This window comes from Littorina saxatilis, linkage group LG13 (assembly GCF_037325665.1).
Source record: "Littorina saxatilis isolate snail1 linkage group LG13, US_GU_Lsax_2.0, whole genome shotgun sequence".
Lineage (NCBI taxonomy): Eukaryota > Metazoa > Mollusca > Gastropoda > Littorinimorpha > Littorinidae > Littorina > Littorina saxatilis.
The window spans coordinates 26,332,357-26,350,701 of NC_090257.1; the positions used below are offsets into that span (position 1 = coordinate 26,332,357).

The 18,345-nt window shown below is 39.9% G+C and overlaps 1 protein-coding gene across 1 annotated transcript in view; it reads left to right on the forward strand.

The window, feature by feature from the left end:
* Positions 1 to 126: 126 nt before the first annotated feature.
* Positions 127 to 18,345, forward strand: part of LOC138945394 (uncharacterized) — a 32,259-nt gene continuing 14,040 nt past the window's right edge. The window contains exons 1-5 of the mRNA XM_070316830.1: positions 127 to 418; positions 3,778 to 3,917; positions 10,115 to 10,331; positions 10,629 to 10,774; positions 14,124 to 14,574. Coding sequence (XP_070172931.1) covers positions 142 to 418; positions 3,778 to 3,917; positions 10,115 to 10,331; positions 10,629 to 10,774; positions 14,124 to 14,574 — 1,231 coding nt within the window. The 5' untranslated portion in view covers positions 127 to 141. The remainder of the gene's footprint in view (positions 419 to 3,777; positions 3,918 to 10,114; positions 10,332 to 10,628; positions 10,775 to 14,123; positions 14,575 to 18,345) is intronic.

Consider the following 18,345-nt stretch of genomic DNA (forward strand, 5'->3'; position numbering starts at 1 on the left):
GTGTGTGTGTGTGTGTGTGTGTGTGTGTGTGTGTAAAAGTCGACTCTTGCACTGCTGTCACCTCCACCCGCCTTTCCTCGCACCCCCTGTCATCTTCTTGCCAGCATAGGAGCTTGACACCGCCGTAGAAATGTGCTATCGATGTCTCAGATCTTGTTGAACTCAAATTTGTTGACGCTTCTTGTTGCAACAGACGTCGCAACAGTTGTGACCTACAACGGTTATTCGGCTTTTCTTGTGCCTATAAATAATCTAGCAAGACGATACGCCGGCATTCGGGCTCTCCTTGGAGGAACGGAGAAGAAGAAGAAGAAGAAGAAGAAGAAGAAGAGCATCCTCTACTCGGATGATCCTCTGACCATGACGTCGACTCGTTTCCGGATGATCGGCGTTGCGCTGTTTGTGGTGGCGTTAAGCGGTGAGTATCACAGTGGGCATTTGCACCACAGATACCTTTATTTCTAAAATTTACTTAGAAAGGATGTACGTATAAAAATGCATTGTACTCGAATTGATCATTTGTTAATAAATATTGTCAGTAAGTACTGGTGTCACATGACTGACGTGAACCAGTTGATTGGCTAATGGCGATGCGCTTAAAACTGTTAGCGCACTCTTCTAAATTTGTGTGTGTTTCGTTCGCACAAAAATTCTCTTCTAATATTTTGCTCAGCTTTTTCATTCTTTCTTGTTTTTGATCTCTCATAAATTCCCTTCTAATATTTTGCACAGCCTTTTCTTCCTTTATTAATGTTGCTATCCATTAAATTCCGTTCTATTTCAGCCATTTCTTTCTTTCTGTGTTTCGCTCTCTCATTAATTCCTTATAATACTTAACTCAGCCTTTTCTTTTTTTGTTCTTTTCGATCTTTCATAAATTCCTTCCTTTTATTTTACTCAGCCTTTTCTTTCTTTGTTTATTTTGCTCTCTTATAAATTCCCTTCTTATATTTCACTCAACCATTTCTTTCTTTGTTTGTTTCGCTCTCTCATCAATTCCTTCTAATACTTAACTCAGCCTTTTCGTTTTTTGGTTCTTTTCGATCTTTCATAAAATCCTTCCTTTTATTTTACTCAGCTTTTTCTTTCTTTGTGTATGTTGCTCTCTTATAAATTCCCTTCTTATATTTCACTCAGCCATTTCTTTCTTTCTTTGTTTCGCTCTCTCATCAAATTGTTTAAATATTTTACTCGGTATTATCTTTCTTTATTCCTTTTGGTCCCTCAATACTTCCCCTCTAATAGTTTATTCAAACTTTTAGGGTTTTTTTGTTTTTTAGTTTCGCTCTCTTCTTAATTTCGTTTTAATAATTTACTGGCCCTTTTCAAATGTTTCGCTCTCTTATAAAATGTAAAATTGTACTCAGCCTTTTCAATCTTTCTTTGTTTTGCTCTCTAATAAATTCCCTTCTGATATTTTACTCTTCCATTTCTTTCTTTCTTTGTTTTGCTGTCTCGTTAATTCCACTAATAATTTATTCATCCTTTCCTTTCTTTCTTTGTTTCGCCCTCTCATAAATTCCCTTCTAAAATTTTACTTATCCATTTCTTTCTTTCGTTATTTCGCTCTCTCATGAATTCCTTTCTGATATTTCACTCAGCCATTTCTTCCTCTCTTTGTTTTGCTCTCTCGTAAATTCACTTCTAATATTTTACTCTTCAATTTCTTTCTTTCTTTGCTTTGCTCTGCCGTTAATTCCGCTAATAGTTTAATCAGCCTTTTCTTTCTTTCTTTCTTTTGCTCTCTCAGATATTCTTTTCTAATATTTTACCCAGCCATTTCTTTCTTTGGTTTGTTCGCTCTCTCGTCAAATTGCTTCCTTTACTCAGCCTTTTTTTCTTCTCGTAAATTCTCTTCTATTGATTTACTTAGCCTTTTCTTTCCGTCTTTGTTTTGCTCTCTCATGAATCCCCTTCTAACCTTTTAATCTGCCCTATTGTTTTTATGTTTTATTTTGCTCTCTCATAAAATTCATTCTAATATTTTACTCAGCCTTTTCCTTTTTTCATTTGTTCACTCTCTCAACAATTCCCTTCAAATATTTTACTTAGCCTTTTTTTTTCTTTTTTTTTCGCTCTCTCATAAAATTCCTTCTAATATTTTAATCAGTCTTTTCTTTCTTTCTTTCTTTCATTTTCTCATAAATTCCCTTTTATTTTTCTTACGCAGCCTTTTCTGTCTGTCTTTGTTTATTTTGCTCTCTCATAAATTCCCTTCTTGAATTCTACTCAGTTTTTTTCAATCTTTGTTTCAATTTTTCGTAAATTGCCTTTTAATATTTTACTCAGCTATTTCTTTCTTTCTTTGTATGGCTCTCGCATATAAATCTTTCTAACATTTACCTTAGTCTTTTCTTTCTTGTTTTTCCTCGCTCGCTGATAAGTTCCCATATTTCATTTTACTCTGCTATTTCTTTCTTTCTTTGATTGCTCTCTCATAAATTCCTTCTAATATTTTACTCACCCTTTTCTTTTATTCTTTGTTTCAATCTCTTATAACTTTCCTTCTTATAATTTACAAAGGCTTTTTTATTTTATTTTTTTATTGTTTCGCTGTCTCATCAATTCCCTTCTTATATTTTACTCAGCATTGTTTTTCTTTCGTTTGTTTTGGTCCCTCATCAATTCCCTTCTAATATTTAATGCAGCCTTTTCTTTCGTTCTTTTTTTCGTCGTCTAAAAAAATCCCTTCTTAAGGTTTACTCAGCTATTACGTTGTTTTATTTGTTCGCCCTCTCATTGATTTCCTCGTACTATTTGTCTCAGCCTTTTCGTTCTTTCCTTTTTACATTTAGTCATAAAATATCTTCTTATTTAACTAAGTCTTTTCTTTCTTCTTTTGATTTGATCTCTCATAAATTTTCTTCTAATATTTTACTCAGCCTTTTCTTTTATTATTTGTTTTGATCTCATAAAATCTCCTCTTATTATTAACTAAATCTTTTCTTTCTTCTTTCATTGTGATCTCTCATAACTTTCCTTTTTACATTTAACATAGATGACATCATCGTTGATTTTCTCTAAATTCTCTCGATGTCGAATTATTTGCCTGTGACTTCCTAGCAAGCTGCCGAACATTCCATGAACATAAGTTTTTGTCACTAATTGTTTGTCTGTGCCCCGGTGGGTCCATATATTGTTGACTATAACGTATTGTTTTGTCATTAAAAAAACGTTCCAACAACTTACCTTTCTTGGTTTTTTATTCTAAATTTTGGAACGTTTTCAGTCTCTTTGATTGTGGATTTTTTTTTAAATGTAAAAAAGATAGTAAAACAAATCTTCACCAAGTAAAAAGAAACGTGTTCAACTGTAAATATTATTTTCATTTTGTTTAAAATACTAATTCTGCTTCACTACCAAAGCTCTCTTCGATAGAATAATTTGTCCCATTTTATTACATAAAACTGACGAATATAACACTCGTTCCTTTCATATTTCTCCCACTTATTGTACACGTTTTCATTAATATATGATTCCTGCAAGCAATTCAAATCCTACATCTTCGTTATGTTTTTCAATAAATCAAATATAGATGTTCTTTCCTTTTTGGGTTGCGCAATCCTCTCACAATAAGGGAACATACTGAAATGCGATTGATAAAACCCTATTCATAAACTCGCAAAAGCCGTCTCATAGTCCATTAACATCCCTTCCTCAAAACCTTCAGTCTAGAGCACTGTAAGTCAGTCAACCTTCAGACGTAGCAAAAGTGTTACCATGGTGTGAATACATGCATATTATTTGGAGTGATTGAGACACCTTACTACTGTACAGCGTTGGAGGCTTATCAGTGGGACGGAGGTCCTGAAGACAAGGCGAAGATCAAGGCATGTGTAGGAGGTAGCGCGTCCTTCGCTTGGTCTTTCGTGACGGGACTTGGAGAGACCATGCTCGGCCGTGACTGGTGGTTTCAGGTTCGACACATTAGCTTCCACCATTTAGCAAATCTGTTATATAACACACACAATTTGTGAGTGATGGAAACAGGTTACTAACCACATGCTCAATTGTACAAAGGTTACTACACGAATATGAATTGATGTATTTCCTCACACAAGCTGTTTCTGGTTTCTTTCTTTTTTTTTAATGTCGGGGAAAATATATAATGTGTTTCTCTTTTACCTGTTTCCTCATCTTTATCAACTCACAGTTCACAACACGTGACAATATTTTATCAAGACATTATATATCCCCCCTCTCTCTCTCTCTCTCTCTCTCTCTCTGCCTCTCTCGCCACCCCCATACTGGTGGCACGCATCACAGCGCCCTCACAACCAATCAATCAATCAATCAATGACGCTTATATCGCGCATATTCCGTGGGTACAGTTCTAGGCGCTCTGCAGTGATGCCGTGTGAGATGAAATTTTATACGGCCAGTAGATTGCAGCCATTTCGGCGCATATTTACCTTTCACGGCCTATTATTCCAAGTCACACGGGTATAGGTAGACAATTATTAACTGTGCCTAAGCAATTTTGCCAGGAAAGACCCTTTTGTCAATCGTGGGATCTTTAACGTGCACACCCAATGTAGTGTACACGGGGGGAGGGTTCGGACACCGAAGAGAGTCTGCACACAAAGTTGACTCTGAAATAAATTTCCGCCGAACCTGGGATCGAACTCACGCTGACAGCGGCCAACTGAATACAAATCCAGCACGCTACCAACTGAGCTATATCCCCGCCCCGCCTCAGCCACACCCCTTGCCCCCCCAGGGGAGTCCTGTGTCGCCTCATTGGGTGTATAACGGTGCAACACCGTTTTTTCGGCAACACTACCCCCACCCGGGTAGCGTACATGTAATGACTGCAGCTCCACTTGTGTAACGTACTAAACAATCATGAGTCCATATGCTTGCTGGGAGAGATGAATGTATGTATGTATGTATGTGTGTAGGTATGTATGTATGTATGTATGTATGTATGTAGGTATGTATGTATGTATGTATGTATGTATGTATGTATGTATGTATGTATGTATGTATGTATGTATGTATGTATGTATGCGTGTGTGTGTGTGTGTGTGTGTGTGTGTGTGTGCGTGTGTGTGTGTGTGTGTGTGTGTGTGTGGGTGTGTATGTATGTGCGCATATGTGCAGGTATGAAAATTACTCTTACGCGTGCATACCCGTGCATACGTACGTATGTGTGTGTGTGGGGGGGGGGGAGTGCGTTCGTTTGCGTGAGAGACAGAGAGAGAGAGACTCAAGCAGGAAACAGGAGTCCTACGTTTTGCCCTACGTACGTCCACTTCCTAGGCGGAACATAATTATGTAGAAACTATGTAACAACTTAACTAGCATTGAACTCAATGCTCATGGCCACTTGACTCATGGAGATTTCTCGTGAACAATATAGTTATCTGTGCATTCTCCTGCAAAGGGTAAGATTCCCTCAGCTCAGGAGGGCAAGTGTGTAGATCGTGCACTAATTTGTTATTTGTACGCCCGTTCGTGTCCTAGACCCAGGAGGGCGAGTGTCTAAATCGTTCACTACCTTAATATTTTGTGCGCCCGTTCGAGTTCCTGAACTCAAAAGGGCAAGTGAGTTACCGTGACGATTCTGTGTGTCTATCGTGATATTGTGCACAGGTTCGTGTTCTATGGTAACTGGAGTTGTGAACCTACGTTTAAAACCCCTTTTGTTTTTGCTTCGTAGCAAAACCCGTGAGAAGAGAAAAGGTGGACTGTGTCTTTAAGGATAGATCTTCAACTGTGTACCAGCCCTGCATTGTGTGTGAGCATAATCGCGCTGCCTTCATCATATTGAGGAATCTTCAAACTAACTTTGTTAACTGTGTTCTACAGCTAAATTCGTGACCTGACTTGGACGTGCTCGCTTCTTATACGTGCCTCAGGTCGGTCACGCTATAGTGACGGCATTGTATGTGTCGTGCCCTGAAGCCATTGGCTTATTTTCATCCGCAAAGAAAGCGGCTGGTCTCCTTAATTTCTGTGAACGTTTTGTTCATCTTGCATTTAAGCTTATATTATCTAGTATCCCATTGTTTGTTGTGGGATTTGCTTTACCTTTTGTTCGGTCACCCTTCATTTTTAAGCAACAATTTGTTTCTTTATTTGTGATTGCATACCTTTGTGTGCTGCTATCTCATCCTGTATCATCCTGTTCTAAATAGCAACTATAATTCGTGTTGTGGGAATCTTGACATTTACTTGGAGAAATCCTTGTGCGTTTATGATATACTAGAACTGTTGTCTTGACTGCTCCGGATACTCATATTTCCGGATTTTCCTTGCTTTATTATCTACTGCTGTTTGTTACAATATTGCACTTCGTCCTAATGTCAACAACATCAAACACTGTTCTCCGTATAGGGCATGTAAATATTTATCATTTAGTCAACAAAGTACACGATGTCTGTGTATTGCTAAACCAGCAACCAGAGCTGGTACAGCTCTTCGGTGTAAGTGAAACGCGTCTAGATTCGCGTATCTCAGACAGCTTTGTTATTATTCCGAATTATTCGGTTTTACGACGGGACAATGCACGAGTAGGCCAAACAGGCATCGCTCTTTATGTTCATCAGTCCATTGCTGGGATTGTCAAACGTAGAACTGATCTTGAAGATGAAAATGTTGAATCTATGTGGTTGGAACTAAAACATGACAAATCCTCTCCCTTGCTTATTGGCTATGTGTATCGTAACCCTGCTGAAACGTCAAGGTGGATTGATGATTTTGTTTCTATGATGGACAGAGTGAAGGCTCGTGACGAGAATGTTGTATTGCTTGGCGATTTTAACATTAACCTACTCAGGCCTCAAACAACGTGGTGCTCAACCACTGCTCTGTTTGGTCTTCATCAGCTGGTTAAAACCCCTACAAGAGAAACAAATACTTCATCAACCCTGATTGATCATATTTACACTGATAGTAAGAATATCGTTGCAAATGCCAGTTTTAGTGACCATCATTCTGTTTTTTGCTCGATTTCTCTTAGATTGCCAAAATCACGTCATAAAGGCCACACAACAATCGAATACAGAAGTTTCAAGTATTTTGATGAATCTGCCTTTTTCTTTGACCTTAACCAAGCCCCATTTTATAGCGTATTCAATTGCAGTGACGCAGAGGGCGCTTGCAATATTTTTCAACATATTTTGTGTTCAATAATTGATAAACACGCACCACTATGTCAGCATAGAGTGAAACATCCCCAGCTCCCCCCTTGGTTAACCTCAGACATTATCGAGGCTATGGCGATGCGTGATTATTTTAAAGAGCCCAACATGAAAACAGAGTATAAACTGCAAAAAAATAAAGTTTTAGACACAGTGAGACATGCAAAAACAGAATATTTTAATAAACTGATTTCTGAAAAAAAAGGGATACAGCTACAATCTGGCGAGCAGTGAATGAAATCCTTCATAAATCTAGGAAGGGATCAACCAATACTCATTCACAAATATCTCCAAATGATTTTAACAAACACTTCATTTCGCTAGCAGACAACCTAAAATCTTGTCTCAATCAGAATGATTCCCTTGATACGGATGATTGTTTTGAAAAATTAAAAACATTCTGTGGACAAAAGTTGACTCAAACTGACACGTTTTCTATTCCTCCAATCTCAGTGCACGAAGTAGGAAAACTGGTAGAACAAATGGCGAATAAGAAGTCAATGGGTCCAGACAAGATTCCAGTCAAGTTGCTAAAACTTGCTTTACCTTACATTGTCGATTCCCTAACTTATGTTTATAACCTAAGCATACAACAAAACGTTTTCCCTTCTATTTTAAAGTGTGCAAAAGTATTACCCCTTCCAAAAAATAAGGATCTTACAGACCCAAACAACTTTAGACCTATTTCCCTCTTACCTGTTCTATCTAAACCCTTAGAAAAGCACATACAAAAACACCTACTGGCATATATGGAACAAATGAATCTGTTTCATCCTTTTCAGTCTGGATTCCGCTCTAAGCATTCCTGCCACACCGCCTTAAGCTCTTTATGCGAGACTTGGCTGTCAGCAATAAACAAAGCAGACATAACGGGAGCGTTGTTTTTGGACTTTAAGAAAGCCTTTGACCTAGTAGATCACTCACTTCTACTAAAGAAATTAAAGTGCTATTTAAAAGACGACTCAGCTTGTGCCTTTTTTGAATCGTATCTTTCAAAACGGACAGTATGTATCCATTAACTGTAAAACTTCGTCAAATGAGTTTGTCAGAAAATTTCCTCCCCTTGAAAGATCAGTTGACGTTATACAAGGCTGTGTTCATGTATAAAATTCTAAATGACGACTGTCCTAAATATTTGCAATCACATTTCAAACATGCCACAAAAAGATATGGGTCCCAAAAAATCATCCCTCCTATACCTCGCATAGACCTCTACAAATCGAGTTTAGCCTTCTCGGGAGCGTTTCTCTGGAACTCCTTACCCCAACAGATAAGAAATGCAACTTCAGTGACAATGTTTAAGAGACAGTCACGTTCACACATCATTCGTGAATGAAATGTCTTGTTCGATTGTTATTTTGTTAAACATTTTGTACTAATGTTAACGGATGTGTAGCTGATCGGAGCAACTTATTCCCAAATGAAAGGTATAACTATGTCAATGTAATTTTGTAATTTTTTGAGTTCTCCTTATGTAATTCCTTAAATGCACATTGTGTTGCATTCTGTACAATGTATTTCTGTATTTTATATGATTGAATTTATATTTGTAATGTGCGTCTGTCTTTATGTGTTGTATAAAGAACAGGTTGGCAGAATAGGCTTTGCCTAAAACCTTTATCCTTTTGTAATAAAGTTCTGAGTCTGAGTCTGAGTCTGAGTCTGAGTCTCTCTCTCTCTCTCACTCTCTCTCTCTCTCTCTCTCTCTTTCTCTCCACCCTCTCTCTCTCTCTCTTCATTGTTCTCTTTCTCTCTCTCTCTTTCTCTCTCTCTTTCTCTCTCTCTCTCTCTCTTTCTCTCTCTACACCCTCTCTCTCTCTCTCTCTCTCTCTCTCTCTCTCTCTCTCTCTTTCTCTCTTCATTGTTCTCTCTCTCCTTTCATCACCATCGCCTCACAGTCCGACTCAGCGGAAAGAATATTTAGTTAGCGTATAAAACGTAATATTTCAAATTGTTATACAGTAAGAGTGAAAACAGAATTAAAACAATATAACATCATATGTACGTATACAATTACATTATTTTAATAATTGCTGAGTATAGAATTTAAACATTATCACATTATAAGCTTGATATAGTTTCCGTGTCAATGGAATAAAATAAATATACTGAACTCCAAAAGAAACGCAAGATTAAGAAATGTAATCTCATTCTTTGGCATTTCATTTTGACGAGATCGAATCGAAAGAATTTCACGAAAATTGGTACAAAGCATCTTGGGGCAATGTTCTTTGATTGTCACTAACAAAAAACGTTACTGAAAGAAAGTTCTCATCGCCAGACTCAGTAACGCGTGTGTCCCCCATTGGCGTTGACAAGGGCCTGGCATCTGTCTCTCATGGAGCGCAGCAGGCGGTTGACGGTGTTCCTGGAGGTTTCTGTAGCCGGGAGGAACGGTTGGCGCAGGTGCTGACGGTACATGACCCGGTCCTGGTGAGCAGTAGCCACACGAGGTCGTCCGCTTGTAGCGTCATCACGGGTGCTGCCGCTGGCTCGGAATCGGGTCCACAGACGACAGATGGTCGAGGTTGCCACGCCCATGACATTTGCAATGGCAGCTGGGCGATTTTCAGCTTGCAATCGCCCGATTGCTCTCTCCCGGTCAATGGCGCTCAGTCTTGGCATGCTTCTACTGTACAAATGGCTGATTTCAGACAGTGGACGGAGACAGGTTTTTGTTCCTTGTGTGAGCTGAGTACTGTTAACGAAAAAAATTAGGTCTGGCAGCTTTTGTGTGGGCTGCGCGAGCGAAAAACAGTCTCAATCTTCAGCACGCTGCAGAGAGCGCACTCTGGGCGCTGCACACGTGATTTTCACAGGCTACGTGCAGGACACTATGCTAACTCATGCTCGTGCAGAATGTTCACCTGAAACCCACCTTTAGTGCATGAATTTTAACAAAACCTTAAATAACTCTTAACTTGCGTTTCTTTTGGAGTTCAGTATATATCGGGCAATATTTTCCGCAGGCACCAAGCAAGGACAAGGGGACCAAGATAGCAACGTACAAAGGAAAACATTTCTACGCGACGGACAACACACGTGTTGATTTTCTCCCCAACGCGGGGCTGTCTCTACGCTTCGCCAGACCTCAGGATTCCGGCAACTATTCTGTGCAAGTGAAACTTCAGCAGGCAAACTCGTCTCTTGCTTCCGTTTGGAGGACGGTGACGCTGTCTGTTACAGGTAATTGTTTTTGTTTTTTCACGTGATGGCTTTCTATGATGAGCAACAACTACCAGCAAGCGATGTCGAAGATAAACGAGTGTAAAGCAACGTGATTGCTACATTCATCTATTTGCATTATTATGTTATGTGTGTTAACACTTTGTATTTGTCAAAACATTTAGGACTATTTTATTTCAAAAGCCAATGTAACCGTCGTGGATCAACTGTGGCAGGAAAATGAAAATTAAAAGTGCGTAGTTTATAATGTACTGTGACAGCGGTCATATAAATTAGCACATTCACTGTTCGTTGCAGACAGACCCCCAGCTACACAAGATGGCGCCCTCCGCCTCACACTGAGTAACGCGGTTCGGGATGACGTCACAGAGGACTGGACACTGCAGCTACACTGTGGTCAATTTGTGGACCTTGGTCATCCCCCTGTAGATGTCGTCTGGAAGGTGTGTATGTGTGTGGGTGTGTGTGTGTGTGTATGTGTGTGTGTGTGTGTGTGTGTGTGTTTTTCAAATCTTTAATTGTCTAAAATTGTGTGTGTTGTACTAGAATAACGTATGCGTACATGGAATGACATTGCGGGTTACCTGAACATTGACAATGACGAAAGAAAGATTGTGTGTGAGTGTGTGCGCGCGCGTGTGTGTGTGTGTGTGCATGTGTGTGTGCGTGCGTGTGTGGGTGTGTGTGACCATGTTTGAATTTATTCGGATTTAGTTCTCTTTCCTTGTTTGTATTATGATTGTGTAAGTGTAAAGCGCTCTGGGCTCGTCACCACGAGGTTTACGCGCTATATAAGTAATCGTTATTATTATTATTATTAAGGCCACAGCCCCTTACAATAGTGGTTAAAATAGCAGCAATAGTATCTGCACAGTTATAAATTATAGTCACGCATAAAATTCAACAAATACATTAAAACCCTGATGACATATCACTGAACCTCATTTATAAGGGTTCGTCTCTTCTGTAGCATGAAGAACACAAATCTGCTGAAGCTGTTCATCACATTTTCCTCATTATTGCCACAGAAATACACAAGTTGTTGTTGCAGCGTCTTAGAGTTCGAGATTTTCAAATACTTTGCTCGAAGGTCTTGATAAAAAGGACATAAAAATACAACATGGTGTTCATCTTCTCTATCAGCTGTACAGAGAGGACAGTTTCTTGTCGTTTGGTTTGGTGCGTACCGAAACTTGTGAGCGTTGATTTCGGATACTCCTGCGCGGAAACGAGTAAGAGCAACTCTGTACTTAATATCTTCGATTAATTCAATGTATTTCTCTTTTAGCCTCTGTTGACCTTGCCAATAACATTCACGATTTAACCATTGGCGACAGAATTGAATCAATGCATATGCCTGTGACCTTTGCGCTTGGGTTGAAAGGGAATCAGCGCCAGCCCCCTAAACAAGCACGTGTCTCAAAAGTTGTGTGGAACGATGCAAAAAAGAATGATTTTATTGAAAGTGTTAAATCAGACGATTTTAAAGCTAAGTTAAAGGAAGCGTGCGACATCATCAGCGCAGACATGGACGAGGGGCTGGAGATTTTTAACAAAGCAATGTTACAGTCGGCAAGGTGCATGACCAAAAAAGTCGGAGGTGACGATGAAGGTAGAAGTGCGTCTTCATGGTTTGATGTTGAATGTTTGGAAAAGAAGCGATCTGCTAGACGGTTGCTGAGAAGTTACCAAAGAATTAAAGCAGAAGATAAAGAAGAAAAAGAGATAGCAAAGCAAAAGTACGCTGAAGTCAGGAAGGAGTATAAAGACCTTCTTCAAACAAAGCGAACAGAGTACAGGTTAAAACAAGTTCATAACTTAGTGCTCTCTGCTGATAAACCAACGGAATTTTGGAAGGAAATAAGGAAATGTAATAGAAAAGAGGTGCACTCCAACTCCGTACCAAAAGAGGCATGGTACGAACATTTTAAGGATGTTTTAAACACCGATACAGTTGAAAGTGAACCCGAAGACGATCAGTTGCCTGATACAGGTATCAGTGACGAAATTCTTGACAGTGAAATAACTGAAATTGAAATTAGTAAAGCAATCAGAAATTTGAAAAATGGTAAAGCGGCAGGGTTTGATGGTGTGTTGAATGAAATGTTGAAAGTGTCTGAAAGTCTTATTTTACCCTTTTTAGTTAAATTGTTCAACAACATTCTCGAGAAGGGGGTGTACCCAAGAGAGTGGTCCAAGGCCATTATTGTGCCGTTACATAAAAAAGGAGACTGTGATAACCCTGATAATTACAGAGGAATTTCCCTCACCAGTACGATGAGCAAAATTGTTATGTCTGTTCTGAACGACCGCCTGTCTGTGTGGTCAGAAAATAATAACATTTTAGATGAAAGCCAGGCTGGCTTCCGGAGGAATTACTCAACTATTGATCATGTGTTTACCCTTTACGCTTGCGTCCAGAAACAATTTTCACAAAAGGCCAAACTGTATGTAGCCTACATAGATTTTTGTAAGGCTTACGATAGCATTAAGCGCCCCGTGCTCTGGTCAGTGCTTTTTCGATTAGGGATACAAGGCAAAATATTTAAGGTGTTAAAGAGCATGTATGAAAACGTGAAAGCATGCGTGCGGTGCGGAAACGAATACACTGATTTCTTTGAATGTATGCAAGGCCTTAAGCAAGGTTGTGTAGCCTCACCGACAATTTTCTCGTTTCTGATCAACGAACTGGCTCAGGATGTCATACAACGAGGCAGACATGGGATACGTTTATCTCCGTCTGAGTTAGAACTGTTTGTAATGCTTTTTGCTGACGACATTGCGCTGTTATCCAGCACTGTAGTAGGCCTACAAAACCAGCTTAATGTCCTGCGCTGCTCTGCAGAAAAACTGTGTCTGAATGTGAACTTGACAAAGACTAAGGTCATGGTTTTTAGAAAGGGCGGGCACATTGCACAGAAAGAGAAGTGGTTCTACGGAATGGATCGTCTTGAGATTGTGAACTCGTTTAAATATCTCGGTGTAACCCTTTCCACCCAACTGAGCTGGAACATTGCAGTAGAAACAAAGACAACCATGGCGAAAAAGGGAGTGATCGAAATCGTTAGATTACTGAACAGACTTGGCTGCCATTCGGCAAAGGTGTTTTTCAAACTGTTTGACGCACGGATCGCTCCTATGCTCTTGTATGGTTCAGAGCTATGGGGATATGGAAAGTATGACTCTGTGGAAAGGGTCCACCTGTTTGCGTGTAAAAAGTTTCTGAAAGTGACAATTCGAACTCCAAACAACATTGTGTATGGTGAATTGGGAAGACATCCGCTGTATATTAACTCTGCAGTCAGATGTGTGAAATACTGGTTTACACTGCTGAAGCAACCTGATTCAAGATATTCCAAGATTGCATATAAAGCTTTATGTAATTTGGCATCGAAGGGCCACACAAATTTGGGTCTCACATGTGCAGTCTTTTATGTGTGTGTGTGTGTGTGTGTGTGTGTGTGTGTGTGTGTGTGTGTCTCTGTGTGTGTGTGTGTGTATGTGTGTGTGTGTGTGTGTTTGTGTGTGTGTGTGTGTGTGTGTGTGTGTGTGTGTGTGTGATGTTTCATATTACTAATGTGGCATTTATTTTTCACAGTGGAAACACAGCACGGCCTCAATCGACAGAATGTCAACTTATTTCAGATCATCTGAGGACAGTACATGTACATGCTTTCAGTTCTCTGTTTTGACCACTTGCTTTCTGCTTTGTCGTTCCGTACTAGTTGTCTATCTTACACCACCGTTGATTTTTCGAAATTTTCTCCATGTCGAACATTGATTGTCTGACAGACCCCATCAGGTGAGGTGAGGAAGAGCAGCTACAGGGACAATGGCACGTTTGTCCTGTCGCTGTCCAGCCCTGTCCAGGGAGGTAGCTATTCCTGTCACCTGCCCCCTTCTGCCCCCGCTGCCCGCTGTCTGACCGCTACCTCGCTGCGGAAAGCTGCAGCCCAGCTCTACGTAGGCAACAAGGACGTCAGGTTGTCGTTCTTGGAGGCCCGCCAGAGGGAGATAGAGCAGGTGAACAAAGACCAGAATGGAACCATAGAAGACATGATGCAAGTGATCAAGGACCAGATTGGAATCATAGAAGACATGATGCAAGTGCACAAGGACCAGAATGGAACCATAGAAGACATGATGCAAGTGAACAAAGACCAGGCGATGCAACTTCAGGAACAAGGCCTACACCTGAACCAAACCATATCAGAGATGACCCAACAGTGCATTATGAGAGCTCGTGAGTACATACAGAGAAAACCTTTCACAAAAAGATACCAATAACTTTTAATAATTAAAAAAGGACACATGGGTTATAAGACCATTTGTTTAAAGAATGTGTTGGTCAACAAAACTGTTGACCATTGGGTTGCTGCTGTGTCTGGTTGAGGAGTTGATATGTGCTGGCTTACCTCGATGTCTTTTCATTTGCTTGAGGTCGCATGACAGCGCTGTGTAAATGTATGGGTGTGGTGTGTGGGTGAGGGAGGGTCTGTCAATGTTTTTGTATATGTATAGGTTACATCACGAGTTTTTTTTTATATGGCTTGTATTTCATTCAAGAACCCAGCGGATGAACATCAAGGGACACGTGAGCCTCTGGCGAGTGAATCCTTTTGATACATGTATTTACCCTGGGTCTTGACTGAAATACAATCCATTCAGAAACATCACGAGTGTTGTAACCTGTATATCCCTTGAAGACCCAAAAGTCAAAGTGCGATGGAAACATTAAGTTTCAGTTGTCTGTTCAGATGAGGCACTGAGGGCTTAACCTCATCACATTAACAGCTATTGTGTTTTGAGCGTAGCAATATGGTCCGATATTTAGACGAGACAAGTATAATGCTGACAAGTCGAAGACGAGTCGCATTATACTCGTTCGAATCTAAATATCGGACCCTATTGCTACGCTGAAAACACAATTGCGATTATGTAGCTGTTATGACCTTGATTTGTTGTTCCAAACTTACAAAATGACAGTTTTTGCGTCGATGCGTTGATCTCAGGTTTTGATAGCAGACATGTTCGCGCAGACATGCTCACCGCTACACGCTTTCTGACTTTGGAAGAAAAACTGACTCCAAGTGCATTCGATTTCACAACACAGTTGTTGAAACAGCTTTTTATTAGTTTATTTGTATGCAACAAACAGAAGTTTGAGATTTTTAATTTTGAAAAAGGCTAATAATGAAGAAAATCAAAACATAACATCAACGGAAAACTAGAAACAACTGAAGAACTATAGGAAACAAGAAGGGGTGAAGAAGAGATAATGGAACAGCCATTTCGAACAACGCGCGGCGACAGCAAAGTTTTCAGTTTATGTCAGGCAACTGACCTCACAGTCACACAAAAACGGCTGTTCCGTTTTACTCCCCTGTTTGTATTACATCTTTTGACTTTGGGCATTTTGTGGTGTTTAGGGACAGAAAATAATTGGTTTAGTTCTGTTTCATCGGGAAGTTAGCAGAAAAGGGTATGCTATCGACATTTGTAAAGCTGAAAAACATTTCCGAGAAGAATTTCAAGTTGTCAGTGTATGCTGTTGTCGATAGAAACATCGCCGCGTGGTACAGATGGGTAAACCGGAACCATGCGTCTTTGTTATTGACAATATGCTTTTGGATATTGAGAAAAATGGCCGACTTCCGTAGCATTATGCTTTGATGATCGGAAGAGACCATCCAATCACAGCCCCCGAATTCCCCCACGTGTTCATCAGAATAGCTATATAACTTGATCAATGCCAAGTTGGTGCATAATAACGGCGTCGCTGTCCCTGTCAGTTGAAAGCCTCTTACACTGATTTGACTGAATACCTAGTAAATGGTTATACACATGCATCTGCTGAGATCTTGGACACCTTCATCATCAATAGAGCCTACTGCACCGCAGAAGAGCTAGAAATACTTGCAAAATGCATGAAACTACCTGTCCAGAGGACTCTTGTAGTCGATGATGTACCGATAAGAGCGTGTGTAATAATAATAATAATAATAATAATATAATAATAATAATAATAATAATAATAATAATAATAACATGGGAGATTTATTGAGCAATGACGTTCTCCAAGCGCTTTACGCTTGACGTTCTCGAAGCGCTTTACAATGAATTGGTGAGAGGTCAAGGCAGGTGAGGTAGCCCGTGCGTTGAACATCTCTCATGCTGGGTAGTTTTGTGTTTCTATAACTCACCGAACTCTGACATGGATTACAGGATCTTTTCCGTGCGCACTCGGTCTTGTGCTTGCGTGTACACACGAAGGGAGTAAAGTCACTAGCAGGTCTGCACATAAGTTGACCTGGGAGATCGGACAAATCTCCACTTTTAACCCACAAGGCGGCAGCGACCTACGGGACTCGAACACACGACCTTCCGTCTTACCACCACGTCACTGCGCCCGTGTACCGAAAAGAGCACGCCTGTGACATCTTAGGCATGACTGTAGCGTGAAAATATTGACAGTGTAGGTCGGACGGATTGGGTTTTTAACGATTGCTAGTTTGACTTCTGTTTTACTGGAGAGAGCCGGCTAGAATTATCATGTTGATCACAAGAGAAAAATAGAACATCGAAAACGAGGAAACAAATAACAGTGGACAATTAGGTCCCCGAAAAATGACGCGATGGACGCCAGACGTCATGACATCTACGATGATGTGATGATAGTCTCGGCAGATCGAGACTAAAACTGAGCTCACTGAACAACTCTCGCGCAAGTTCTCAACACCGTGGTATTCCCAGACACATCTAGTCAACTGGTACATGTGCACTGTGGAATGTCAAAGTCGACAGAAAGTAGTGCACCCACTGTTTCTTGTGTTATAAGAGTAAAATTGATATACCATATGGTATAACAATATAGTACTCTTAAAATACAAGAAATATACCCACTGTAGATTTACAGAGACAAAGAAGGGAGGTCATGGGGTATATACATTTGTCATCATTTTCACGAGTTCTCATTCATAACCAGCTGGGGAATCCCCATGCAATAAATCGAGGTGGTGGATGGGTTTGAGCTTTCAGGTAAACAGTGGATTGTCAAAATAAAAGCCAATCAGGCTGTTTGGTTGATTTTTGGAACCATCGCGCGCGGTTTTGGATTTGTGTTTCCGATGACAAAGACTTAAAACGTTCACTCTCAAAGACTCAATCAGTGTTGATAATCATGCAACTAATCTGTACAATCACACATTGTACAACGAAAGGCTTAAAACACTAAAAAAACAAGTCGCGTAAGGCAAAAATACAACATTTAGACAAGTAGCTGTCGAACTCACAGAATGAAACTGAACGCAATGCAACGCAGCAAGACCGTATACTCGTGGTCCACCGCTCACGGCATAGGCAGTGAAATTGACAAGAAGAGCGCGCGAGCGGGGTAGTTACGCTATGCTGCATAGCACGCTTTTCTGTACCTCTCTTCGTTTTAACTTTCTGAGCGTGTTTTTAATCCAAACATATCATATCTATATATTTTTGGAATCAGGAACCGACAAGGAATAAGATGAAAGTGTTTTTAAATTGATTTCGAAAAAAAAAATTTGATAATAATTTTTATATATTTAATTTTCAGAGCTTGTTTTTAATCCGAATATAACATATTTATATGTTTTTGGAATCAGCAAATGATGGAAAATAAGATAAACGTAAATTTGGATCGTTTTATAAATTTTTAATTTTTTTTACAATTTTCAGATTTTTAATGACCAAAGTCATTAATTAATTTTTAAGCCACCAAGCTGAAATGCAATACCGAACCCCGGGCTTCGTCGAAGATTACTTGACCAAAATTTCAACCAATTTGGTTGAAAAATGAGGGCGTGACAGTGCCGCCTCAACTTTCACGAAAAGCCGGATATGACGTCATCAAAGACATTTATCCAAAAAATGAAAAAAACGTTCGGGGATTTCATACCCAGGAACTCTCATGTCAAATTTCATAAAGATCGGTCCAGTAGTTTAGTCTGAATCGCTCTACACACACACACACACAGACACA